General features: G+C 56.9%; 2 protein-coding genes across 3 annotated transcripts in view; one reads left to right on the forward strand and one right to left on the reverse strand.

The window, feature by feature from the left end:
* The window catches only part of LOC132214855 (cadherin-23), a 71,585-nt gene that overhangs the window by 33,875 nt on the left and 10,398 nt on the right, over positions 1-27,312 (reverse strand). The gene's annotated exons all lie outside the window — the stretch shown is intronic.
* Positions 2,796-26,208, forward strand: VSIR (V-set immunoregulatory receptor). Its single transcript, XM_059662460.1, has 7 exons — positions 2,796-3,030; positions 13,030-13,464; positions 14,195-14,251; positions 19,777-19,884; positions 23,553-23,580; positions 24,833-25,026; positions 25,202-26,208. Exons 1-7 carry the CDS (start codon positions 2,949-2,951, stop codon positions 25,237-25,239), a joined length of 942 nt encoding a protein of 313 aa, XP_059518443.1. The 5' UTR covers positions 2,796-2,948; the 3' UTR covers positions 25,240-26,208.

The following is a 27,312-nucleotide window of genomic DNA, read 5'->3' on the forward strand; positions in this document are numbered from 1 at the left end:
TCCCTCTAGTCTCACGAGGAGGAAGTTAATGCCCCGAAGGCCCTTTCAGCTGAGCCCTTCCTGCCTTCGCATTGAGAAAACAGTGCTTCAGGATTCTGGACCATGCCCACACCTTGGGCAATGCCCTGTGTCTCACCCCGCTGCAAACCAGGAAGCTCAGCTGGTGGAAGTGTGTGGAGGAAGGAAGTGGAGGAGAGCATCATGGGTAGCTACACTCAGGTGTTCTAGCCCTCTGGGCGTGGGGGGGGGGCTTGGGAGGTCATTGCCCCCCTCCCCATAGTTCCAGGCTCCCCTCACCCACCTCTTAGGCCCTGAGGCAGAGGGAATCTGCTTTCAAGGGTGGTTTGGGCAAGCCTAGGCCAGGAAAAAATGGAGGGGATGGGGCAGGTGCTCCAGGGTCTCACCCCTGAAGGACCCCACCTCTGCCAGAGGATGGCCAGGGTGGGAAGAGGGCTCAGGACCCACCTGATTTCAATGGGCTTGGTACCTTCCTGGGTGGGAGAGCTCACCGTCTGCCAGCAGGAAGGGCCCTGGGCTGTCTCCTGGAGTGGGGTCGTAGGATCAGGTTCATGATCAAGGACCTGCTTGTGTGCTGGCAATCTCTGGGCCTTCCATAGCAGGGCGATTATCTGAGTCCAGGGGGACTGGGCCTGCACAGGTCACCTAGTAACAGCACGACACCCACCTTCCTCTGTTGTAGCCTTTCCTGCCCCTTGAGCGAGGTCTAAGAGCTCTCAGAGAGCCTCTGACTCGGATCAGGGCACCCAGAATTCCCAGCTACTCTTGAGTCCCACTACCATGATTCCCAACCCAGGTGGGCTCTGTCCCTCAGCCCGGGAGTTGCCTGGGAGCTCGAGATCCCCAATGAGCCAGCAGCGCTCCTGGGAGCTCCAGCCAGGCTGGGTAAACTGGTGTAATGGCTGTGCCCTCCCGCTCTTTCAATCCCTGGCCCTAGCCACTGCCACCGCCACTCTCCACTTAGAAACTCACTCACTTATTCGTCACTTTAAACCCCTTCTCCGTGCCCAGTTTTGTGCCAGGGACTCAGGAACATCAAGGAGAGGCCCTTGCCTCCAAACAGCTCATGGTCTAGCTCAGAGGGCATATGAGCCCCGATGAAATCAACTGGTTGGTTGCCGGGAGCCGGTCCATCCTTGCTGTTTCAAGGGACCTGGCATACATGGCGTACGGTTCTTAATATGTTTGCTCACCTTCTTGGCACTGTGTTTTAACCAAGGTCACCTCTCCTAGAAAGGTTGTTTCCCCAGGTAGGAATTTTTCCCTGAAGTCAGGGAGGGGATGAAACTCCTTAACTAAGTGCCAGGCGGGTAGTTAATCACTACAAACAATCATGCTTAAGCTACATAATCTTTACTCCCTGGAATGGAGATAAGAAATGCCCTAACCTTTGTAATAGAGATTGATAGGATTGAATCAACTGGTATAAATACAGATGTAACCAGACAGAGAGACAGAACCTCAGACACAGAACTTAGGAGACAGGGCTTGGAAGACAGGACCAAGAGAGACAGAGCCTAGGCACAGAACCTACACAGAATGTTCTCTAGAGGCAGAAGAACTTCGCTGGTGAGAGCATGCCAGAGGATCCTGGACAGGGACTGGCCTCGGAGCCTAGAGACAGAGCCTAGCGGGAGAACATGGCAAGGGATCCTGGACTGAACCTGACTACAGAAATTGGCAAGAGAACCTGACTAGAACCTGGTGACTGAACCTGGCTGGACCTGGACAGAACCTGGCGGGAGATCCGAACCAGAACTTCGCTGGAGATCCAGACCAGAACTTGGCTGGAGATCCTGGCTAGAGATCCTAGCTAGGCTGCTGATCAACTGAACGATGACTCCGTGTCCTTCCTTCTTCGCCGACTCCGTCTACACCTTTGGGGACCCCTGGACCCGCTGGGGTTGGACCCCGGCAGTTGGTGACCCCAGGCCGGGTGTGATGGCTGAAGGGGTGTGGCTATAAGGACTGGAGGGGGACCCTCAGGAGAAGGTCAGAGCACTTTGTGAAGGGGAAGGACTTGAGCCAAACCCTGAGGGACGAGAAGAATTTGGAGGAGAGGAGAGAGACATGGCCAGTGGTGCCGGTGTGCTGAGTGGGGTGCGAGAGCAGGGCACTAGCAGTGGGGGTGTGCGCGTGCCCCGAGGATGCCCAGGCACAGGAGTGGGATGGTGCGAAGTGGGAAGGGAAGTTGGGGTCTGGGGGGAGAGGGCACTGGTGATTTTCTATGGGACACAAGACCAGATATTGTGCACACACGACCTGTGTCCTAGTGCAGGGATGTGCCAAGCCTGTTGTGTTCCTGCACCTGTGCCACACCTATGTTCAGTGTGCATGTGCACAAGGGCGCAAGCTCTGGAATCTATAGCCAAGTCTACACCAAAGCTAGGTTTTGTTTTTTTCTCCCCATTCATTCCTCAACTGGGAGTGCCTACCACAAACCAGGCCCCGGGCTGGGTTGTAGGAGGTAGGGTACAAGCTCCTGCCCCCAGGCAACGCAAAGGCTGGTGTGTTAGGGCAGACAATCCGTCATGCTTAAGTATCATGCTAAGTTACACACAGATACACTTCTCAGCCGGTGCAACAATGCAACTTCTCCAAAGAGGAACGGGGGCGAGTACACAGGCTTAGAACTGATCAGGGGGAGCTGACTGCTGGGACACTGGCTGGCTCTCCTAGGGTGCAAGTCAGCGCGAAGCCCCGCCCACAGGGCACTAGAAGCAGTGCCTCCCATGGCCTCCTGGGGGCGCTGCGTGGGGCGAGGGGGCGGAACAGGCGGCTCTCAGGCGCTGGCTGCTTTCACTTGCTACTCCAGGCGCTCACTTCACTCACTCGCCGGGAGGGTGTCTGCCCTGCAAACCAAGAGTTCGCCCCAGGCGCCGCTCAGCCCAGCCGTCCCAGCCGCTCCACCCGGCCTGACCGACGGTGACATGGGCTTCCCCCCAGTCCCGGAGGCCTGCGGCCGGCGCTGGGGGCCTCTGCTCCTCGCTCTCTTCCTGGCTGCTTCCCGAGGTAAGGTTCACAGAACCTGGGCACTGGGGCAGAGCACGGGGAGAAGTCAGCGGGTGGGGTGAGCGGGTCGCAGGCCAGATGGGGTACCCTGGGAGCCCCCTTCAGCCTGCTGGACACCCTCCCCCCACCCCCCAGGCAGGGAGACTACTGGGACTGCTTGGCAGGGGCAGCGGTGTCTCTGCCAAGTGCCCTGGCTGCGTGGTGGGCACATCTCTATGCTCTGAGGGCTGCTCAAGCAGCTGCGGATCCAGCTTCCCCGCCCAGGGTGAGAGGAGCTTCTGCAGAACAGGAGATGGGCGCTGTGAGAACAGCCCCGTGAGTTTTGGGGTGCCACTGGCTTTGACACCTGTGGCATCTCCCTGCCGCTCCGCCTCAGGGTTCCAGGATCTCACAGGGTGCAGGGGGTGTGGTATTCTCAGCCCATGCCCTGACCCCTGGCGACACTCCTGGCTCAGCCTTGCTGGGCACTGGTCAGTGTGGTCCCTGGTCCACTCCCAGATGTGGGTGCCTATCTTGTCCTTATCCTAAGGGTCTGATGGCTGAGAGCTGAGTGGTCAGCTGATTACTGGCATCCAGAGAAGCTGAGCTCAGGGACCACGTGGGGCACATTCCCAGCTCGGCCAGGAGTGCCTTCTGGGTCCTTAGATAACGTATGGCATCTTTCTGGCCTCGGTTTCCTCAGCGAAAACACAAGGAGGTGCCACTTTCCTCTTTCAAACTGTCGCAGCTCCGGGTGATGTCCTGGCCAGGACACAGGAGCTCCTGGGGGAGGGCAGAGGCCCTAGGACCCGCAGCCTGGCCTCCGGTTCTGGCCTGCCCAGAACTGAAGAGGCTGGGTCTCCAGGGCAGAGAGCAGCCTGTGGAACTAAACTTTACGGAGAGGGCCAGGGAAAGTGTGAGTCATGCAAGGAGTCAGAGGGAGGCAGCAGGAGGCAGGGAGCTTGGCACAGAGGCCTCATGGGCGGGTCAGAAGAAGAGGAGGGGGAGGATAGGGTAAGAGGCAGAGAGAACTTGGAAACAAACAGTGCCTGCACGCGGGACATGTCGGTACTGTGAGGCTGGCCAGAGGCTCTGACAAGGAGGAGGGAGCCCACAGACAGAGCTGCCTAAACTGCACCCTGGGGGCAGGCAAAGCCATGGCGCAAAGCCATGGCTCAGGTCAAGGCTTCCAGGAGGGGCTGGGGATGATGGCAAGCAGGAAGGAGCGCCGTGCTCCAACTGCCCTGCCCCGTCCTCTCCCAGTGACCCTGAGCGGCCCTTCTGTTTTCTTACCTCCCCCGGCCCTCCCCTGGCTGCGCTCTTCTCTGTTCAGCAGCCCCAACTTGGGAAACGGAGTTCTAGAGAACAAGGGTTTGGGGACCCAGCTTGCAGAGCAGCCAGGAGCAGAGAGGCCCAGAGCCCCTGGCTCTCCATTGTGCACGAAGCCAGGAGCCTTCACCCCAGAGGTCTTGCTGCTCCAACAGCTTGGTACTCCACCTCTTCCTGGGCCAGCTCAGGGCGATAATTAGGGCTCGAAGCAGCCTTCCATGGAAAGGAGTCTTAGTTTTGCACTGCTCTGAGACTCAGCATTCTTAACTGCAATATGGGCATACTATGGAACAGCCATGCTACTGCCTGGTGCTGGTACCAGGGAGATGCCCGATGGGAGGCCTGGTTCCTTGCAGGTGTGATCAGGAGGGTCTGTGAGTTGGAAAGACCTGCTCACCAGCCAGCTAAGCAGAGAGGTTGCCCTGGGCAGGGCTGTTCAAGTCAGAGTCTTTATGTCTGGAAGGTGAGATGGAGGTGGCTGGTATAAGCCTGCTCTCTAGCTCTGCAGTTGGGCCACCACCCAGGAGACTGGTGGTGGTAGGTATGGTGCTCAGGAGCCCAGGAAAAGTTGAAGATACCCCTTTCCTGGGTCTGGCTCAGGGTGACATGGCTGGAGGGAGGCGCCTAGGAATCAGGACTCAGCAGGGAGGCTGAGCCTCTCCTTCCCCTGTAACCATTCCCAGGACCCATGGAAGTACTGTCCTTGCCATGTCCTCATAGGCTGACCTAGGGGTCCCAAACTCTGGGACTAGCACATGGCAGCGCCCTGGGGCCAGGGAGGGGAGACCCCACCTTCCCCTTCAAGGTAAACAGAGCTGCAGGGCCTTGTTGGGTAACCCCATGGCGCAAGTCTCTGATGCAGCAATGGTCAGCTCTTAGGAAATCTACGACCCTCTGCCCAGAGGCCCTGGGGAGGCAAGAAACAACCTCAGCCCAGCTCATGGGCAGGAGAGAGCACCTACCCAATGCCAGGGGCGTCCCACAATACTGGGGAGCCCCTCTCTGAACTGGGCTGGCTGCTCCTGTTTCTCCCCAATCAGGGCAGAAGTTCCCTGGGAGAGGTCAAGGGGGAGGTGCACTGCTGGGAAGCTGCAAGGGCCCCCTCCCTGTATGCGTGCACACATGGGGCCTACCCGGCAGTGAGCCCTTCAACCAGCACTGACTGAGCCCCAGGTTTTAGGCCACCTATTCATCCTGCCTTTGCACCCATAGGTACTTCCACGGAGGTGCCTGTGGATTCTCCTCTGAAAGTTCCTCAGAGATGGGGACTTTCCAGCTTCCAGGCTAACTGGGCTCGGGGTTTGCCTGACTCAGTGGGGTCTTTCTTGCAACTGATCTTTACGTTCATCCTGTTTGCTTTGGCTGACCATCCCCAGAGAGAAAGACAGTGGCCACCATCATGCCCACCAGTAACTCAGTTATTACTGATGAAGGAAGCCCAGCTCCTTTAACCTTCCTACAAGGGATCCCATTCCCCACGGGGACACGGGGCCAGGCCCTGCCTCTGCTGTCACGGTGGGACCACGAACACACATTCCCCCGGGATGCGAGCCACGGGCAGGCCAGCTGACGTGGTCTCAGCGAGGCTGCCTGCTGCCCACTCCCTTCCAAAGGGTGACTCCGTGACCGTGTTCCCTGAGCTTCAGTCATTAGCTCATCACCTTTGGGATTTCTGCAGAGTCTGCCTATCGTCATTACACTTATTTTTTCTGGAAAACTCCTCATTCTTTTACTCAAGTAAATAGATTTTAAAAGGAAACTTTATGTTACTGCCATAAATGGGAAGCCAGTATCACTTGCCATAAATACAACAAAATCATAAAAGTATATAATAGGAAGATCAAATTCTTGTTAGAAACTATAGCCCGAGGAAGGATCCAAGCCCAAAACCTACTGTCCTTTGCAAAAAACAACAACAAACAAAAACAACCCCCAAAACAAAACCAAAACTCAAGGAGCTCAGCAAATGACAGGTGTTTGGAAGACATATTGGCATCGAGCTGGGGCTTTCCCTTTGATGTAATCGGGACCAAAAGAGAACTGAAAAGGAAATAACCTTCTCTCTGCAATTCAATGCACTTGATGCGGTAAAATTAAAGCTGCCTGTGCTCGATCGTCAGCTCCGCGCCATCAGCACAGAAGCCAACTCACGCCCGTAAGGAGCTGGTGGCAGGGGCCAGCGCAGCTCTCCAGGAGGAGGGGAAAGAGGCCGGCGCAGAGTCAGGGGCCTCTCTCGGCTTCTTCCAGCCCCCGATTCTCCAGCCCCTGTTCCTTCCCCAAAGAATTATAGTGCTCAGCCGGGTCCTCGCCTCTGCGAGGGTCAACCAGCCACCCCAGTACCCACAGGGGGAGAGGGAGAGGAAGCCTGCAGGCCCCAGCTAGGTCCTCACGGGCCAGGCCCCTGTCCACCTGCAGCAAAGAAGGTCAGCCCCCAGCCCCTTCTACACTCTAGAGCAGGGTGGGGAACCTTTTCTCTGCCAACGGCCATTGGCATACTTATAACATCATTCGGGGGCCATACAAAATTATCAGCTTAAACATTAGCCTGCTGTGTTGGGTCAAACATTTAACTAACTTGCCCCTAACGGGGCCAGACGTTCCCCACCCCTGCTCTAGAGGGTAGTCCACGGCACCAGATCACCGGAGCCAGACTACCTGGGTTCAAATCCTGGCACCACCCTTTACTCTCAGGAGATTCTGTGCCAGTTACTTAACCTCTCTGTGCCGAGTGTCCTCATCCGCAAAATGGAGGAGGATTAAATAAGCAAATCCGTGTAAAAGAGATTAGAATGATGACTGGCACAGAGGAAGCACCTACTGCCCCACCGGGCCGCCAGCACCAAGGGTAGGGCACAAAAAGACTTGAGCCTGAACCTTAGGAAGTCTGGAGGGCAGCTGGCTGGAGCTGGTAGTCTGGGCTGCACACAGTCATCCTCAGGGAGGGCCTGGGGCCACTGGGAAGGAGTCGCCAGAGAGGGATCCACTGCAGGGTCTCAGGCCCTCCCGGGGGAGGCGTGCTGGCCTCCAGCCTCCAGCCCCGGATGCATGGATGCTTTCCCAAGGTGCTGGAAGGGCCGCTTCCTCCAATAGAGCCTGGCTTCCCCTTCCTGGACTCCTTGTCCGATGTGAATGGACACTTCCTGCGGGGGCAGGTATCAATAAACACATCTGAGATGCCCTTTGTCCACACCGGCCATGGAGTCCCAGGGCCAGGCCTGCTGGCTTCAGGCCTCAGCCCCTCTCCAGGGCCACATCCTGGAGTTTAGCACTGGCAGGCTCAGCCTGATGGGTCCTTGCCTCTGTTTCCCTCTGTGCTCTGCATCTTGAGAAAGAAGATAAAAGCCTTTCACTACACCCTTCGTGGACCATGCTGGGGGGCAGGGCCTGGCAGGGAGCTGGAGGCCAGGTCGCTGTTTGTCTTGGGCCCCCTCTGAGGGTGAGGGCCCGCCTTTTGCATCTCACACAGGGCCCACAAGAGCAGGCGCTCAGTGACTGTTTACTCACAAGCCCTAGCAGTTGGACAGAGTTCAGCCCTTTGGGTGGAGCTTCCAGGGCAAACCAGTCAAGATAGGGACCCACCTCCAAAAGCTGGGGTGTTGCCTTAGCAACTCATGCCTCATCAGGGAAAATACACAAGCCTGTCCACACCCACACACCCCCATCCCGTGCGCACCCACAGGGTTTCACAAGGCCCCTACTGGGTGGAAAGAGATGAATGAAGGTCGCGGAGAGATGAAGCCAGACAAGAGGTCCTTTCCCCTGCACTGGAACAGAACTTCTAGCAGAGGCAGAGGGTCCCACAGCTAGAAAGCGGCAGAAGGAGAACAAAAGTCTGAGCAGATATCCCGTATGGAACACAGCTCCCACGGCCTCTCTGCCTTGGCCTGGCTCATGTGAGGACCTCGGTAAATATTTGCGGAATGCAAGAGTGATGTTCTCAGTTCTGGCCTGAGGCTGAGCAAAGCTGGCTCTGTGGAAAACAGAGTCAATTTGAGGTCAGTTCATTCTAAGTAGCTGGAGGACAAGATGTCAGCCCTGTCCACTGGAGGTTTGGGGGCTCTTCCTGTCTGCAGCTGGTGTGTTCAAGGTGTGGGCCTCCCCTCAGCCACACGAGGCTGTGTGGCCTTGGGCAAGTTGCTTGACTCCTCTGAGTCCGTTTCCTCATCTTTAAAATGGGGATAACAATACCTACATCAGGGGGTGTTACGAGAATTAAAGGAGATGAGTATAATGTGCTCAGCAAATCCCAACACAGGTGATCAAAGGTGAGCCCCTGTGGTCAGCTTCGTGGCCCTGTCCCTCTGCCCCGAAGAAAGACAGCCCTTCCCTCCTGCTGCAGGGTTCTGAGCTGCAGGGGGCCTAGGCACATGGGAATCTCCTCAGGGTAAGTGAAGAAAGAGAGGTCCAGAGAGGAATGGGACCTGACCAAGAGCACGCCGTAGGGACATGGCTCAGGGGGACAAGGACCTGGGATCTGACTGCCCCGGCCACGGTTTCAATCCTGAGGCCTGGAGTCTTTCAGACTCGCAGCATTCTCCCTCCAGGTGCTTTTGCCTTCTTACCCAGGGCAGCACAGTGGCTGGATGGCTCCCGCCTGGGGACAGGCTCAGGCCCAGGTCATTTTCCTGTCCTACATGATCTCCGCCACCCTGGAGCCAGGGGCTTCCTCCCCACCCACTCTCCCCCGTCTCTGACAATGACCCCCGTGTCCACAAGGCTCTGCTTGTGACAATAAGCAACATCCTCCTGCCAAATAATTATAATTCCAGCTGGGCTATATATACATATACATTCCCCCCCCCCCCCCCCATAACACATGTGCGCACGCGCAGCTCTGGATGGCGTAGGACGTGCACTATCGTCCCCAACACTGTGCTCTTGCGTGTCCTCCCAAGGACAGGCTGCCCTGGACGTTGATCTGACCTGAGTCTCAGATACAACCAATGGGATGTTTTCTCTCTCCTCAGGGCAAAGCCCTGTGAACCCTTGGCCCACTCCTTTCTGGCTCTTTTGTTGAAACTGACCACTCTCCGCTGCCCCCCAAACCCAAATCCTGGCTTCTCCTTTTTTCTAAAAAGGGAAGTTCTCTGGGGTGTGTGAGGGTTTGGGATTGAGCAATGCCCCTCCTCCCACTGTTTCTGAACCCCAGTTCTCTCTGTGCCCTCCACACTGCCAACCACCCCCCCCCCCCTGCCCCATGGGATTTCAAGGAAATTGCCTCTAGGGCTGAAAAGGCACTGATATAGGCAATTCTGTGGTCATTCACACCACTGCTTGGACCCTGAGGGCCCTGGGCCTAATGCCCCCATTGGAGGACTTGCTGCTTGCTCCTACCCTGCTCCACCCCACCCACCCCAAGCTGGCTCCACCTTGTCTACATTTCAGCCCACCCCACCCACGCCCCTGTCCCCTTAGCAGTCCCCACCTGGCTCAGCTTCCTGCTCCACTTCTTGCTTCCACCTCTACTCTGCCTGTCCCCTGCCTCCCCTTCAGATGTGCCGACCAACGATCTCCTGAGCTGCCCTCCTGAGAGCCCCCAGGTGTGGGCACCCCTGCAAATGCTGCTGGATCTGGATTCTGCTCCCTGCCCTGGGGTAGCTCTGGGGCTGGCAGTGATGTTGGGAAGAGGGAACAGGGGGCGCACCTGGGAGAGGTGCTGGTGGGAGCTGCCAGGTGGCCTGCTGGGGACAGGGTGTGCACGGGTAACTCCAGGGTCTATTCTGTGGGTAGGTTTTTGTTCTTCCTGGGAGCACCTGGGGGCATCCTTTCCCTAGCCACTCCCCACCTCCATTCACTGGCACAGCCGGAGTTCTGAGGCCACGCCCACTCTGCACGGGCCTGTGAGGGGGGCCCAGGCTGGCAGGGATACAGTCAGGGGCACAGCCTGGGAACTTCTGCTGGGGCCGTGGGTGGGTCACCTCCTCTCAAAGATTGAGGGTCACATCTGTAGGGTGATGGGCTTGAGCAGTAGAGTCCCTCACTGGCCAGACCAAGGAGCCATTCTCGTGGGTCACAGACTCAAATGTCATGGGGCCAAGCAAATACGGTGAGAGAGTGAAGCAGGCCAGGCACAGACATTAGGGAGTAGTGAGGACTGTGGCAAACTGGGATATCAATGGACCGTCTAAATGAGAGGCTGCTACTAGGCTCTAGCCGATAATAGGAAAACTGGTTTTGTGTTAATTTTTCTGATTTTCAAAGACACTAAGGGTCAGAATTTTCATATCACATTCCTGGTTTTTAAATGTTGGCGATTTCAAACAAAGGCAAAATGCATTGAGGGTCAAGTAAAATGTGTCTGAAGGCTAGATGTGGCAATGGGCTGCCAGTTTCTGAATCCACCCCTCATGCCCCTCCTCTCCCCGCCTTCAGAATAGTGTCTAATTGCCTGCATTTAATTCTGGCTCTTGCACTTATTGGCTGTGTGATCTTCAGTGGGTTATTTACTATCTCTGTGCCTCAGTTTCCTTAGCAGTGAAACAGGAAAAAAACCCCAATATCCACGTTATAGGGTTGCTAGACATGCCCATAAAGCACCCAGCACAGCGCACGATACAGTCTATTTCTTCTTCTTCTAGCTCTAACTAGAGCCTGCTCTACCTGAAGCCCCCCTGCTCCAGGTTCTGAGTTCATATCTCCCGGCGCTTCAGGCAAACCACCTTCCCTTTCTGGGCGCCTATATTTCTGCCTGAAAAGGAGGCCAGCATTTTGCCACAGAAGTTCTGAACTCTCTGCTCCCCTCAGCAGCGACTGTCTTTAAATCCAGGTCTCCCAGACCTGGCTCCCTTCACTCGTGGGGGGCGACTGGGAGGTCTAGTGTGTTCTGTCTTCCTTACCTGCTGGGGCCTAGCACTCTACCCCTGCAGACATACCCCCGGGGGCCCCGGCGTGGCTGCCTCCCCACACCCTGCTGTCACTGTGCAGCGTTCCAAGGCTGGACCACAAGCTGGTCTCAGTCGCTCACACCTCCGAGGAAAAGGCTTGGAAGCTGGCTCGCCCGCTCGATTGTGCGGAACCATTCTTCACCCCCAGGAACTGCTCCTTCAACTGCCGAAATGAACGAGCGGCCCCTCTAGCTCCCATGCATCAAGCACCGACCCCCAGCAAGGCACTTTCGGGCACTTCACGTAAATTACTTGCCATCCTTGCCTCAGCTCCAGCAGGTAGATGTTTTCATGTTTGTTTCACAAGGAGGAGTCCAAGGCTCAGCGTCTAAGGAACTCACAGACACTGGGCTCCAAGGCAGGCTGGTCTAATTCCAAAGGCACAGCAGGCTGCTTCCCTCCTGACTGGGCACGGCTTTCGGATCAGCAGGCGGGTCCCGGGCTCTAAGGCCGGGGAGGGCGTCTGAAGGACGGGGTGTTTCCTTGGGTCCAGGCAATGGCAAGGCAAGGACATACCCATTTGGATTCTGAACGTATTTCCGAACTCTCCTCCTCGTCTGCCTGACCTACAACTGCCCCTGAGACGCCAATTAAAGTGAAAGTATCACCGATGTCTAAGAACACAGCTGCCCTCCCTATGTCTGCAGGGGACACGGGAGCTCATGTCTTGTGTTCTCAGCTTTCCCTCCTCCAGTCCTTGCACAACCGCGTGTTGTAGGTCCTGTTTTTCTCATTGCACACACGAGGAAACGGAGGCTCACACAGCTACACGGAGGGGCCAGGGCCCAGCCCTGGCATTCTGTTTTCAAGGGCCAGTGCTTTCCACAAATGCTGAAGGGTCAGAGTAAGGTAACGAGGACCAGGGGTTACATCCCTGGCTTATTGAGAACAAAATGAACTAGAACAGATTTCTAAGAAGACGGGGTAGCAGGCAGGGACGTGGATGAGATGGCCCTCCATGCACTCCTGGTCTCTGTCCCTGAGACACCTGGGGTTTCCCATTTCCCTGCCACCTGGCCCAGAGCAGCCTCTCTGCTTGCTGAAACCCTAACTGTCCATCAACCTCAAAGACCCTCCCTCCTTGAAGAAGTCTCCGGACTCCCAGGAAGGCTATGTCTCCTCTCCTGCAAGTGCCCCGAGGTTGGCACTGGTTTGCTGTCTGGCCAATGGGGTTACTTGGCTGCAGATGCAGGCCTTGTCTGCCCACCTCGGTTGTAAGCTCCCGGGGGAGGCCATGTGCTCAGCACGCAGATGAGATGTAGCACCGGGCACAAGCCTTGCACACGCAGGAGCGAGGAGGCGAGGAGGCACTTTAGCCTCAGGAGTTGGAAGGGTCAGGTATTGACGGCCTCCGGGAGACAGGTCCAGGACAAAGGGCTGCTGTTCCCAAGCAGCCTTTCTGCTTGCTGTCCTGCCTCCCGCCCGACAGTGCTGGGCATGGAGGCTGGAAGTGCCAAGGACCGGCCCAGGGCAGAGCCACAGTGCCTGCAGTGGTGGTGGGGGGCGGGTGGGGGAGAGGCTGGAGCATGGTGCACGCTCTGCCCCAGGGACTGGGCTCAGTCTCCTACCTGCTTGGAGTCTCCCCTACACCTCAGCCAGCATCCCTGGGGTAGGGGGATCCCCAAGCTGGGGAGGTACCCATGGCTCCTCCCATAGTGTCTGGGTTCATGAATAAAGGAAGGTCAGGGAGGTCAGCTGACTTGCCAGGGCCTGCGGCTAGGGAACCCACATCTTTGGAGCCCAGGCCAAGGTTCTTCCCCACTGAGAGTGCGCTCAGGCAGGTGACAGCTTCTCCTCTCTCGGACAGGTCTGGTGACAGCCTTCAAGGTCGCCACGCCGTATTCCTTGTACGTGTGTCCCGAGGGCCAGAACGTCACCCTCACCTGCAAAATCTTGGGCTTGGGCCCCGTGACCAAAGGGCACGACTTGTCCTTCTACAAGACATGGTTCCGCAGCTCACGGGGCGAGGTACAGGCCTGTTCCGACCGTCGGCCTATCCGCAACCTCACGTTCCAGGATCTCCACCTGCACCACACTGGCCACCAGGCCGCCAACACCAGCCAGGACCTGGCCCAGAAACATGGGCTAGAGTCGATCTCCGACCACCACGGCAACTTCTCCATCACCATGCTCCACGTGACCCCGCTGGACGGCGGCTTCTACTGCTGCCTCGTGGTGGAGATCAAGCACCACCACTCGGAGCAGAGGGTCTATGGAGCCATGGAGCTGCAAGTGCAGAGCGGTGAGGACTTCTTCCACGGGGCAGCTTGGGGTGGTGTCCCTGGGGCGATGGTGTGTTGCCCACACGGAAGGGGAAGCAGAGACGACAGGGTGACCGGGGTGTGGTGCTGGGTATTCGATGGGGTGACTGTGTGGGATACTGTGCTGGAGGGTGTGTGATTCTGCAAGGGTGGCAGTGGCACTCCGGGGCTGTGGGAGATGAGGGGGCCACGCGTGTGGAGCTGTAAGTGCCTCTGGTCGGCTGGGTGTGATGGAGGGAAGGTCCACGCGGCTCTTTAATGGAAGAGTGGGTATGAACCTGGGCTGGGAATGTGACTGCTCACGACGGTACCATGTCCGCCCAATGTGACCTGGGCTGTGAGTTGGTGAATGGTCAAATGACTATTGGGGAATAATGTATACATGAGTGTCCCTCTCCAGGTGAGAGTGCAGGGGGCAGTGGACTGGCCAGAGGTGTGAGCATGGGCAGGTGTCCACATGCTGCTGGGGTGGCATGCGAATGGGCAGGACATGCTGGCTGTGCCGTGAGAATATGTTTCTGTGTGTGTGCGTGTGTGCGCGTGTGTGTGCGCACGTGTATGTGTGCGTGCGCGGGGGTTCCACCTGGGCCGATGCTATTAAGCGGACAGCAGCATGAGTAGCTGTGACAGGAAAGGGGCACGCCGGCCTGGACAAGCCTCCCTGGCCTCCTGGGCCTGACACCCACCTAACAACCCTCTTTGCTCCCACAGGTGATGAAGCACCACCCAAGTGCATCACGTACCCATCCTCCCCCAGGGAGAGTGAAAGTAAGGACCGTCCTCTTGCCCCTTCTGGGTTCTCTCTTCCCCTCTGTCCTCCTGCACCAGGCTCTGTTCTAAACTCTGACCTCATCACCTCAAGCCCATGGAACCCCCATTCTTCCTCCTCTGCTGCTGCCCTCCCTTTTGCTTCTTCCTTCACCTGAGCCACGGGTTGCAGCCCTTAGAAGCCTCCTCCCCTTCCAAGGCCCAAAACCTGACAGCAGGTTCCCAGAGCCCCTGCTCCTGCCACCCTGGGTGGGCCTGTACCCTGGCCATGACCCTGGCCAGTGTGCCCATGGCAGGTGCTGCTGAGCCTGTTTTCTGAGTGGGTCCCCCTCCTGCCCACCAGCCCTCTGCCACCTGGGAACTCCTTAACATTTCCTTGTTCTCTGAGTGAGGGAGGGAGGAGGGAGAGGCTCAAGAAGGGGGCGGAACTACCTTTCCTGGAACCCCTACTGTGTGCCAGCCTGTGCTAAACCCTTCCAAGTGTGGGTCTCTCAGTGGATTCTCCTAAGAACCCTGAGGCATCACATGGAAACGGAGGCCCAGAGAGGCCACTTGACTTGCCCAAGTTCACCCAGCCAACGAGGCTAGCACAGCTGGGATTGTGCTCACTTCACCTTCTCCCCAGCTGAGGGGCATGCGAGTGCAGTGGGGAACAGCCGCCTGCTGTCTGCCCTATGGAGTGAGGGGACACGGCCCTAAGGGGCACCTGGGCACTCAGAGACCAGGCCAGAATGCCCGGCAGCTTGGAGACAGCAGGCAAAGGGGCGACATCTTTGCAGCACCCCACTCTTCTGAGAGGAGAGGGTCTTGGCTTCCGCAGCCTCCTACCCATCAGTATTTATTGGGCATCCAGTGTGGACCAGCCCCTGCCCAGGCCCTGGGAGCAGCTCAGCTACAGCCTTCGTCAAGCCCCAATGCAAAGGTTGCCACGGCTTTCTACTTAAACTACTCTTTTTTATTTTATTTTAACAACAACAACAAAAGACTGGCCAGGAACAAAATTAGAGCTCACATTTTGGTCTGAGCCAGACCCATGTGGAGTTAAGAAACTCTGGTTCAAGCCCTTCTCCCTGGTGCAGCGCTCACATGTCACTCAGCACCAAGACACGATCGTCCTCACTTCCTCCACCAGCGACTCCCCGGTGAGGCTGGAGAGGGGCCTCTGAGTGGCTCCTTCCTTCCCACGCAGCAGCCTCAAGACTGTGCAGGCACACGTGCCTGTGTACAGGACGGGGTACGCTGCACCTGGCGAGGTACATGAGTGCTCACTTCCCCACTGCTCCTTGCACTCTGAGCAACTCCCAGCCCACTTCTCCCTCCAGGAGCTCCTGCAGAACTCCCTTAGCGACAGTCACTTCCGCTACTTTCCCAGTTCACGGGTGGGGAAACGGTTCCAGCAGGTGAAGGGACACGCTCACGGTCTCTCAGACCCAGAGCCAAGAGGAGATGCCAGAGTGCCCGAGTCCCAGTGCGCAAACCCTGCCTGCGTGCCGGGCTGCCCTCCCCTCTGTCAACACCAATTTTCTGAAACTAGTTGTGGGGGCAGAGACAAGAGATGTCAGAGGGGACAACGCTCGAGAAAGCAGGTGCCAAATGGAGAGGGAGCTGAAATTGGGCTCATTTTTCTTGCTAGAGAAGAAGCTGCTAGACTTGGGGGATCAGAAGCCAGTTGGGAAATGTCAGGAGACCAGCTGATAAGAGCTGATAAGAGCCAGAGGGTGAGGCAGAACCCTGAACTTGACTGCCAAAAGTGGGTCAGGCTTCCTTTGCTGGCACCCTGCTCTCAGGTTTTAACACTGCCTTCCTCTCTAACTCATGGGCGTGAGCAGCCTCACCCTAGCCCCTGTGTCTGAGCCACTGCCCACAGTTAACTGGCTCCCTGAGGGCCGAGGGACACGTATATTTCTCCCAGCTGTTGAGTGTAGCTTCCACAGCCTCCGCGTCCCCTTCCAATCCCCTTCCAGACTCTTGGTTCTGGAGGTCTGGAGATTACAGCTGTGGCGGAGTCTTGGCACTGTGGCAGGTGTTGTCTCAGATAAGAAAAAACCCAGCTATCCTTTCGGGTGGGGGGTGGGGGGCATGTCCATTCTCTGGGGACCATGTGTACACTGAGAAATGGGATCAGGTGTCTCTCTCCTAAAAAAGGGGGAACAAATCAATGTTATGTAAGGAACCAGTTCGGGGTTCAAAAACTCAAATGCCTGCAGGGCCAGGGAGCTGGTGAAGGATACAGTAGGGAGGGCGGAGACTGTGGCTGGCACCCAGCTGCCAACCTGTAAGTGCAATTCCAACGGTGGCACAACAGGAGGGGGGCCCAGGGTAGGCCGAGCCACTAAATTTTCAAGCAAAGTGAGAAGTCCAGATTTTATGCAAACTCTGAGCTTAAAATGCGGAGTTCATTCCCGTGAAGGGCAGTCCGGGGAAGTGCTTCAGCGCTCAGACCCTGACAGCAGCCACGCTGCTTAACCTCTCTGTGCCGTAGTTTCCTCATCTGTCAAACGGGCATGGTTGCAATTGCACTGACTTGCCAGGCTGTTACAGGGCTAAAATGAAGCTCTATATGCAAAGTGCTAAGAACCATGCCTGGCACAGGGTAAGTGCTGGCTATTAATACTTGTAATGCAGAATCCTCGGCCTGGCTTCCGGAGTCAACCCGCCCATCGCCCTGTGCCAAGGCAGGATGGCGAGTAGATGGCAGCGGACAGTGGGCACATCCTGTTTTCTAACGGCTTAGAAACATCTGCCTGGTCACCCAGGTGCTCAGTGGGCCCCACTTCCCTGTGGAAAGATCCCAGCCCCGGCCCTAGGTCAGGTGCCCTCAGCCAGCTTTGGTACCTGGTCAGCCAATAACGCTTCCAGCCAAGAGGCCCTTGGCATTTCCTCCTCTAAGCCGGCCCCAGCCTCTTGTTATCTTTGGGAAGTAGGAGGGGAGCTCGTCCATGAAACCATCTGAAAGCTCAAGTCAGCCTGAGGTCAGGGACGTAACGAGAAAGGAGACTGAGGAAGTTGGTGCCCCCAGGAGCCTCCGATTGCTAGGGGCTTGTGGTTTCTCACCCACCCCAGGGAGGGGGGCTGGGCAGCCCATCTCCCTTCCCCTAGAAGCAACCTCCCTACCCTTCAACATAGTGGGATGTTTTGGTTTGCTTTCATCCAGGCCCCTCCCTAGGGAACCAGGCAGCCCACCCCAACTCCCTCCTCTATGGATACCCAGGGGGCCCCTCCCATGCCATCCTGCTCTGTAATAGTCCTGGGTGCTGGCCTGCCAGCTGCCTCTGCCAATGTCTGATCACCTTCCCAGGATGAGCCTGACTCTAGATGGCTGCTAAGCAGGAACCCCCTCCCCCAAGTACTGGCTATGCGTGTGGGGAGGGGTGGGGAGCCGTAGTGAGGCTTTGCCCGCTATGCAGGGGAGTCCATGGATTCAGAGGGCAGCTGGGTCCACAGAACTGTCTTTAAACTCATGCGGCACCCACTCCCCCCCCCCCCCAACCCCCGCCCAACCCATCCAGTCCCAGCCTTAACTCTCAGACCAGGTTGTAAGTCAACCAAGCTCTGATCCCCTAGCGGGGCTGCAGATGGAACACCTTTGCCTGGGGACAGGAGTCAGGCAGGGAGGCCGGGCCAATAGGGAGCCGGAATTAATGAGAACCCGACTAACCTCATCAAAAGGTACTTAGTACCAATCTGAGGAGGCCTGCTTTGATGACTAGAAAAGAGCACTTTGCAGCCTGCCTCTCAGGTGGTGTCTTAGCAAGGTCCCGTGGAGGGGTTTAGAAATATTCTGACATCTGAGTTAGAGAATGTTTTCACTTTCAATATTCCACTTGGAAATGCAGCCTCGCTGAGATCTGCGGGGGAGCCTGCTTTAATGTGACGTCCAGCCGGCTTTGTAATTAGCATAGGCCCTGTTCCTGCCCCAGTGGGTCGTCTGAAGCGCCTGAAAACAGTTTGTTCTCTTCTGCGGTGTGAACCGAGCCCTGAAAGCTTGTTTACACCATTGGGTTGTTGAGCAATACAATGAGGCAAAAACAGCCCTCATTCCAGAGAAACAGTGCAAAGACAAGCGGAGATCGCAGCCCACACACCTTCCCAAAGCTCCCTGGCTCCACGTGGACACTGTGACCAGCCATCCTGCCTATATTTTGGGGAGGGCTAAAATCGGGAAGGAAACGCGTTTACGCTGGTTGTGGTTCTGAGGGCGCGTCTGTTCCCAGCTGAACTTCTGGAGTCAGCAGACAGAAGAAAATAAAGCAGACCTCTCATGCAGTTGGTGGGACTGCGAAGCAGCACAACCTTTTCGGAGGGCAGTTAAGCAACAGACGAAAAGAAACTGCACGTAGGCTTTGGCTCAGCACCTTCGCTGCTAGGAACTGCTGTACATGCGCTTGCCCGAGTGAGCAAAGGCGCACACGCGGATGCACTGCTACATTATCGGCTGAAAAATGGAAGCAACCTCCACGTCCACCACAGGGGGCTGTTTCAAATACACTTGATAAAGCCCGAGGCAGAATGAAGCCGATCTTTGTGCCAATACAGATGTCCACGCGATGCTAGGCAGGAAAAGCGATTGTCCCATGAAGAGCATATCATATCTCTGCTGTATGTGCAGAGAGCATATCTAAACCATACGCCAGAAAACGGCAGACACTGCTTACTTCTTTGGAGGAAGAAACTTTAAAATATATGTATTTTCAATTTAAACGTTTTTGTCATTTAGAAAGTTTAAAATTTAAAAATGCCAGAGAAAGTCCTGGCTGGGTGGCTCAGTTGGTTGGAGTGTCCTCCCGTACACCAAAAGGTGGTGGGTTCAATTCCTGGTCAGGGCACATCCCAGGTTGAGGGTTTGATCCCCGGTCAGGGCACATGTGGGGGGCAACCGATCGATGTTTCTCTCTCCCCTCCCTTCCCCTTTCTCTAAAATCAATAAAAAATAACTATGAAGGAAAAAAGTCAACAAGGATTCATGTTTCTCTAGTTCTCGCTCCATAGGCTTCGCCCTGGAGCTAAGGGGTCTCTTGGGAGATGAGTGAGGCTCTTTATTCATTTATTTTTTATAAATGAATAAAATGGCAAAACAGAAAACTGGCCATTTTAACCACTTTTAAGTGTATGATTCAGTGACATTAATTATGCTCCCAGGTAGTGCAACCATTTACACTCTCTCCAGAAGTTTCTCATCACTTGGGCTCCATTTGACCTTGAACTCGGTGGCATGGGGTCAGTGAAAGGCCTACCCTCCCCGGTGGCCCCGGGAAGTTGCGCGACCCCATCTGGCTGAAGACCCTTCTCTCCCTTCCCGGAGCTTCCTCGGCTGTAGGCACCTGGCTTAATTTCTGTGTCCTCTGGGGAGAAGGCATGCGGCTCGCAGGGGGTTCCTAGAACGTCCCCGCCTCCGCGGTCACGGAGGGTCTGGCTATGAGACCCTGGATGCCGGCGGTCCCTCTGCTGCCTGGTCTTCCTCTCTGGGCTTCAGCTTCCCTTCAGGAGGAACGGGCCTCACCCTGGCTGCCTCTCTGCCCTTTCAGACATCACGGCTGCCGCCCTGGCCACGGGCGCCTGCATTGTGGGCATCCTCTGCCTCCCCCTCATCCTGCTCCTGGTCTACAAGCAAAGGCAGGTGGTCTCCAACCGCCGTGAGTATCCCTGCCCTCCTGGGATGGGTGTGGGGTGTGGCAGGCACAGTCCTCTGTCCAGAGATGGAAGCTGCTGCAGCCCAGCAGGGAGCTGAGCTCAGTGATGGAGGGAGGGACTCAGAGGTGCCACTTCCAGGGCCTGAGTGCCCAGCAGCCCCAGCGGTGCTGGCTTGGCCCTCAATAAATATCTGTTGATGAATGAGTAATCATATGGAGCAGTTGATTTATAAAAATGGGCTTATACACATGCTGCCACTGAGAGCTCCTTTGGGGGCCTGCTTTAATGTATAGGTGGGCTTGTTTTGTTATTAGCATTGCAATCTTGGGGACAAAAGTGACCTTTGGATTATCATAACTAGGCGAGATCTTGGCGATAACTTAGTTCAACTCTTTCTTTTTATGCCTGAGAAACCTAAAGTCTGCAGGGTTAAGTAATTAACCAAACGCCACTTAACTTAGTAAGTAGCAGAGCTGGGACTCAAACTCAGAGCTTTCAACTCACGCTTTTCCCAGGGAGTAAAATCGCACCTTCTAATACAAACGTTCATTAGCATGAGCGCCATAGCCAACAACCCCTACCTGGCAAGGTTGCTGTGCCCGGGACCCTGCCCAGCTTGTTCTATACCTTCTCTCACTTATTCCTCAGAATGATTCTCAGAGTTTGGTCTTTCCATTGTCCCCATTTTACAGCTGAGCAAACTGAGGCACAGAGAGGTTAGTAACGCACTTAAGGAACTGCATAGCGAGAAAAGTGGCAGAGCCAGACTCCAAGTCAGGGCCGCTGACCCCTTGGCACAATCCTCTGCAGGTGACAGTGCCCTTTGCCCTTGTTATGACCTCACCCTTGGTCAGTCTGAGTCCTCCAGGAGCAGGAGAGGGGGATCCCTCTGCCCCTGCCCCTTGCATCACCTCCCCTAGCCCTTCCCCTCTGCTTGGCTGCAGAAGGTAGCCGAGGGGAACTGCTGTCACCAGGTGGCTGGGGCTCACACATGTTTTCCTTTGGTTGGGCCGTAACAGCTCACACCCCTCTCTCCTGGGGGCCCGGCCTGGAACTCCACTGCGGGTCACTCAGGGGCTGTGGCCTCCCTCTCTCTTAGCTCACCAAACCTACCACAACCTGCCTACAAAATACCCTGAGGTGGGGGTGGGGGAGGTAACGTGTTTGGAGCAGAAAGAGGAAGCCAGGGGCTCAACCAGGAAGAGAAATTGCTGCAGCGCTGCCAGCAGCTCCCGTCAGCTGGGTAGCATTTCTACGAAGGTGGGTGAGGGACCAGGAGAGACACATGCTCTGCTAGGCTCAGCTCCAGATACAGAGGTGACTTCTGGCCCCCTCACTCCAGACTACGGTGCTGCCTCCCCTGGGGAACAGGAACTGGGAAGCAGACTCCAGGCAGAGGATGTGGGGCGGGGGCGCTGTTGTTCCTGCTTTTGTTTCCTCAGCGCCTTCCTCGCAGGGTCCCCAGAGGTTGGTTTGAGACTCCTGCCCATGGTCCAGGCTGGAGGGAGGGAAGTCAGAGAGGGGACATCCCCGGGCCAGAGCCCTGGAGTGGTGTCCTGAGGGTGTGGGGACACTGGGGTCAGCCCCCAGTATCTTCTACTCCACACGCCAGGACACCTGAGGGCTTCCCAGACGAAGGGACCAGGAGGGGACAGACGAACTGGATGCTGGAGAACTGGACTGACAGAGGGGATAAGGGGGTACACTGGGCCAACCGCGCTGTGCTATCACCACTGTTGAGCACGTCCTCTGAAACGCCAAACGAACCCCATTTCTGTGTTCTTAGCCATGTCGTAGCATCTTATCCCTCAATGTAACATATGCCATAGCAGAAAGGTGTCAACAATTTATCTTCTAATGAAAGTATATTTGAAGCCAGTCCCTCCACTCCTTCCAAAAAGAAGAAATGAGTTGTAGGACTGAAGTCTTTGGAGACAGACACAAGAGAGGCCGGAGGGGGCGATGCTGAGAAAGCAGGTGCAAACTGGAGAGGGAGCAGAGACTTGGGTCATTTTTCTTTGTTAATCCTCACCTGAGGATATTTTTCCATTGGTTTTTAGAGAGAGTGGAAGAGAGAGGGAAAGACAGAGAGAAGCATCAGTGTGCGAGAAACACATCGATTGGTTGCCTCCTGTACGAGCCCAGACCAGGGCCTGGGTCGAGGAGGAGCTTGCAGCTGAGGTACAGGCCCTTGACTAGAATCGAACCCAGCATCCTTTGGTCCGCAGGCTGATGCTCTATGCACTGAGCCAAACCCGCTAGGGCTGGGTCATTTTTCTTGATCTAGACTCTAGAGAAGCGGTTGCTGGGATTAAGGGAACAGAAGTCACGGGGACAGGCAGGAGTCGAGCCGCAGGGCAAAGGCTGAGGGGCCCGGGCTTGGCTCGGAGCCTGCGCTCAGGCGTGGAGCCTCACTCAGGAAAGAGGGAAGAGGAAGGGCCGTTTGCTGCAAAGGCTGATGGGTGTGGAAGCCGACCCAGTATGAGAGGGAGGCTAGTTTCCCCAGGTCTGAGGTGGGACTGCCAATCCTTACCCTAAAGCAGCGGTTCTCAACCTGTGGGTCGCGACCCCTTTGGCGGTTGAACGACCCTTTCACAGGGGCCGCCTAAGACCATCCTGCATATCAGATATTTACATTACAATTCATCACAGTAGCAACATGACAGTGATGAAGTAGCAACGAAAATAATTTTATGGTTGGGTCACAACATGAGGAACTGTATTTAAAGGGCCAGAAGGTTGAGAACCACTGCCCTAAAGGGTGGAGGGCAGGACGAGCTGAGGACCAGAGAGAACCCACAGGAGGCCTGACGCACAGGAGTCCCCGGTAAACAGTAGCCATGATTCCCACACCGCAGAGGTTTCGGGAACTTTTGTGCAACTTCCCTGTGCCTTCTGTTGTCGTGCCCCTCCCCCACCATCGGTTTCCCCATAGTCGTCGGCAGTAAAGCCCTTAAAAATGAGAAAGATCGTGGGAGTACATGGGGAGCGGCAAGAAAGAGGGAAGTTGGGGCCACTGCATTTGGTCGGTGTGTAGTTTGGGGGGTGGGGCAGGGTGGCAGCAGCTTGGATGAGGAGCAGAAAGTGATGGAATGGCTGAGAAGTGACGGGGTCTCAGGGCCCCTAAGATTCCTCTAGGACAGCGGTCGCCAACCTTTCGGACCTCACGGACCACCCGTTGGCGACCGCTGCTCTAGGAGATGTCACCTCTGAAGCCACCCTATTATGCAACGTGGAGGATGGGCCTCTCTGTCTTTCTAAACAGGAATTGACCTTGCAACACTCCCACCCAGTAAATCATGGATAAAGACCAGACCGTGGCAGGTGTCCAAATAGGAAATAGCAAATTCAGGAGCCAGGCCTTGGTTGATACTTAAACCCTGAAGGTCTAACACAGCCTAAGTCATGCCACAGGAGAAAGCATGGGTGCCTTTGGTCTCTGGTGACAAAGGTTGTCCCACACACTGTGAAAGGCAGCCCGAGTTTCGTTTATCACTGGTCAGACATGCCGCTCACTGCTCAACACTGTATGGGCCTCCTGAGCGAGCAGGTGTGGGACCTCAGACCTGCCTGGGCCTGCTCCCTTCCCCCAGGGGCATCTGCCGGCAGGGGCAGGGATGTTGTCTGGGGAAGCCTCCCTTTTGTGACCAGCTTCTCTGTCTCTCCCTAGGTGCCCAGGAACTGGTGCGGATGGACAGGTAAGGCTGGTGGAGACCTTCCGGAAAACTGACCATAGCTGCCTCTACCCTGACTCACAGCTTGACTCACAGGGCTTGTGGCCCTGTGGGGCAGTGTCTACACCCAAACTGTGGGGGAAGTTAATGCAGAAGGGGTGGGGCAACATCCAGCCAAGACTGACTCTCCCCACTTCATCAGTATCCTTTCCCCCTCTTTCCTGGGTCCTGATGCCAGGACAGGGGTCAGAACACAGACATGGCCCCCCTGGTCCTCCCTGTGCCCTGGGCCAGCTGTCAGGAAGGAGGTATTCCTGGGCAGTAGGGGGCCTGTTCAGCGGCCGAGCACAGCTGTTTAGAAGAGCATCTGCCATCTGCCACCGAGGCCTACACATCTGGGCGGGTTGGCTGTTCTCCCTGCCACCCCTCACCCAGCAGGCTGAGCTCCTAGACTGTTAGGATAAACCATGCTCCCACCTTCAGGTCTCAGTGGTCAGTGGGCTGGAGTGGGGGAGGAGGAGGAAGCAGCTGAGCTGAAACATGCAAAGAGGCCAGCACACCTGGAGCTGGGGCCCCTCCCTGCAAGGCACAGAGAGAGAGCTGTCAGGCCACTGTCCCTAAGGGCAGAGGCTGTCTGGGCTCAGAGTGGGGCAGGAGGTCGGGGCGGAGAGGCTAGGGGAGTGTGTGCTGGCGCGCCCTGGGCAGAAGCTGGCATTGTAGCCTGGCATGGAGGGCGTGCTCAGGAACGAGCCACACTCAGGAACTGGCCCTGGTACCTGCTCCTCTGGGTGTTTGCAAGGGATGATTTTCAGGACTGGTCGAAGGGAGTCCTGCTAGTGATCCTGCTAGAGTCTCAGGCTGGGGGAGTCTTTAGAGGTTGTCCCGTTCTGAAGAAGAAGGAGGACAAGAAAAGAGGACCCCTCCCTTCAGCTGGGGGACACTCAGTCCTAATGCCATTGACTCTATGACCAAAGAGCAGCGTGTCCCCAGATTCCTGAGGCTTCTGACCCTGGGCGTCCTGGCAGGGCCGAGGGCACATGGTCAAACCCCAGGGCGGAGCTGGGGTCAGACGCCCTCCGCTCAGAGCAGGTGGGAGAGTGCAGCCCATGGCCTTTTCTCTCTGGCCCTGGATCTCCCTTCCTCTGGGAGAGGCTGCTGGGGCCTGGAGTGGGAAGGCCAGTGATGGGAAGGGAGCAGAGAAAGCGGGCCGATGGGGAGGGCAGAGGCACAAACCCCAAGGCAGCAGAGATGACCCTAGGTTCTGATTCTCTGGCAGCAACGCTCAAGGAATTGAAAACCCAGGCTTTGAGGCCTCTCCGTCCTTCCACGGGATGCCGGAGGACAAGCCCAGGCCTCCACTGACCTACATGGCCCAGCGGCAGCCGTCGGAGTCTGGGCGCCACCTGCTCTCTGAGCCCAGCACGCCTCTGTCTCCCCCAGGCCCCGGGGATGTCTTCTTCCCATCGCTAGGTGAGTGCTTCCCAGCACCGGCAGCATGATGGCCTGTGAGGTCATGACCCCCCTTAACCTGCAGAGTGTCGCCTTACTCTCCCATCCTCCCTGGAGTCCTCCGTCTCCTGGTGGGGCATTGGGGGTGAAGGACAGGGGAGCCCCCCATCCACGCTGCTTCTCCTTTCTTTTGCAGACCCCGTTCCTGACTCCCCAAACTCTGAGGCCATCTAGACCAGCCAGGGGCCAGTGAGCAGCTGTGGCTGGGCCCGGGGCCAGTGCATTCGGGCCAGACTGGCCCTCTGAGTATTCCCTTGGCCGTGGCCCTGGCTTCCTCCCTCCTGCTCTGAGCACAGACTCGTTGAGATACCCCTGATGGCCAGGTTCTTAATCCCTCTGGATGCTACATGGCAGAAGTGAGAAGGTGTGGATCACTCAGCTCCTATCTCAAGAATGGCGGGGTGTGGGGATCCCACCGCAGAGACCTGAAATTCACCAGCTACAGACGCCAAATGACCTACAGCCTCAAGCCCCAGAGCTCCCGCTCTGTGGCAGCCGCTCAGGGACATGAGCCTTGGGATTCGACAGGACAGCGGGGACAATATGGGCACTGAGCAGACCCCGCAGTGCCGCCCTGCCTGGAATGAGACACCGACCAGATGTGGAGGGAGTCCTCTCTACCCCACTGTGTTGGACCGGCTCCCCCATCTCGTCTGAGGCTGCTCATCTGTCAGACTCACTCTTTGTAACCATGGGGCTCAGAGCTAGGCCTGCCTGTCCTCAGGGCCCTGGGAGCCTCCCCAACAGCCTCCTACCAGTAACCTCCCCTAGGAGCTGTCAGCAACTGAAAGAAATCTGGGGCTCCCACTGCCTGCACTCTGGTCTCCAGAGTTCACTGGCCAGAGGCCCCAAAACGGGAAGTACTCGGTGGGGCATGGAGGCCATTGTGAGCCAACTGGCATCTTGGGCAATGGAGGCCGGGCCCAAGGTTGCTCACCCACCCCAGGTGGGGGTGAGGGAGAGCCCCGGGCCTGCTGGGAAGTGAGTGGAGAGGGCTCCATTAGCCCTGTCTTCCCCATCGCCCTCCTCCACTGCTCAGTTTGGCCAATAGAAAGGGTGACCACAGACTGTACTGTCCAAACTGTGACACTTTTGAGTGAAGAGGGCATTACTATTAAAGAGCTCATGGGCAACAGGTGCAAACCGTGTGGCAGACTGTAGGAGCCGGGTTTAAATCCCTGCTCTGTCTGAGGTGCCCGAGGCCTCGGGAGCCCCCACGTCTTGCTCTTCCGTTCCATTCCATCTGCCCAGCGTTCACTGCAGAGGGACCCTGTCGGGTGGGAGGAGCAGGACGTGTCCATAGAAGGTTTGTGTCCACTCTGCTCAGTACCCTCTGTTCCCATCTCCTGTTGCAGGCTTGACTTGAGTTTGTTCCTATACACATATGCCAGGGAAGTCCTTTGTGGACTTTTGATGAAAGGGCTGTAAAGCATGGAGTGTGTGTGTGTGTGTGTGTGTGTGTGTGTGTGTGTGTGTGTGTGTTGGCGGGGGGTGGGGGGGTGGGGGGAGGGGTTGGGCGGGGAGTGTGTGCCTGTACACTCTGGGAACAGGGAGGGGTGCGTTGGAGCTGGGTGGGAGCCCCAGGCACTGACTGCAGCTTCAAATGGGCATTCGTCTGCCAGCAGCTACCCTGACTCTGCTGAGCTGGGCCTGGGCTGGAGAGCCGGGACAAGGGCCAGGACAAGGGCCAGCGGGCAGGGAGACTCTGCCTGATCACCTGGCGGGGGTGGGAGAAAGTGAGCTGCAGGCCTGGAACCAGAGAGCCCCCTGGATGCACAGCATTGCTCCCAAAGCTCCCTTGGTCAGGCCCAAGGGTATGGGCCAGTGTGAGCGCCTGCTGTGCCGGGGACCCTGAGGAAAGGGTGAACATGGGCCTTGAGACCACCCTGACACCTCCAACGGCCAGACCACCACAGCCCAGGCGCCTGCTGTGTCCCTGGGGGTCCTTCTGGTCCATCTGCTGCCATGAACACTCAGTGCCCGTTGCCACAGGAAGAGGGTGCTGTTTTCACACCTGGGGGGGGGGGGGGCCCACAGGAATGAGCAGGGTGACACCTGCTTGAGGCAGGGCGGGGCTGCCCCTAGAGTAGGACAAGCCCATGGATCAGACTCCCAGTGCCCCCCTCAGAAAGAGTGCGCCTGTCCTACTGGGAGGCTGGCTTTGCCCAGCCCTCAGCTTCGGACCTGGAGGCAGAGATAACTTCTAAGAACTTGGCTGCCAGACCCCAGGCCTGACTGCTGCAGTGT

This window comes from Myotis daubentonii, chromosome 13, assembly GCF_963259705.1.
Source record: "Myotis daubentonii chromosome 13, mMyoDau2.1, whole genome shotgun sequence".
In the NCBI taxonomy this organism is placed as follows: domain Eukaryota; kingdom Metazoa; phylum Chordata; class Mammalia; order Chiroptera; family Vespertilionidae; genus Myotis; species Myotis daubentonii.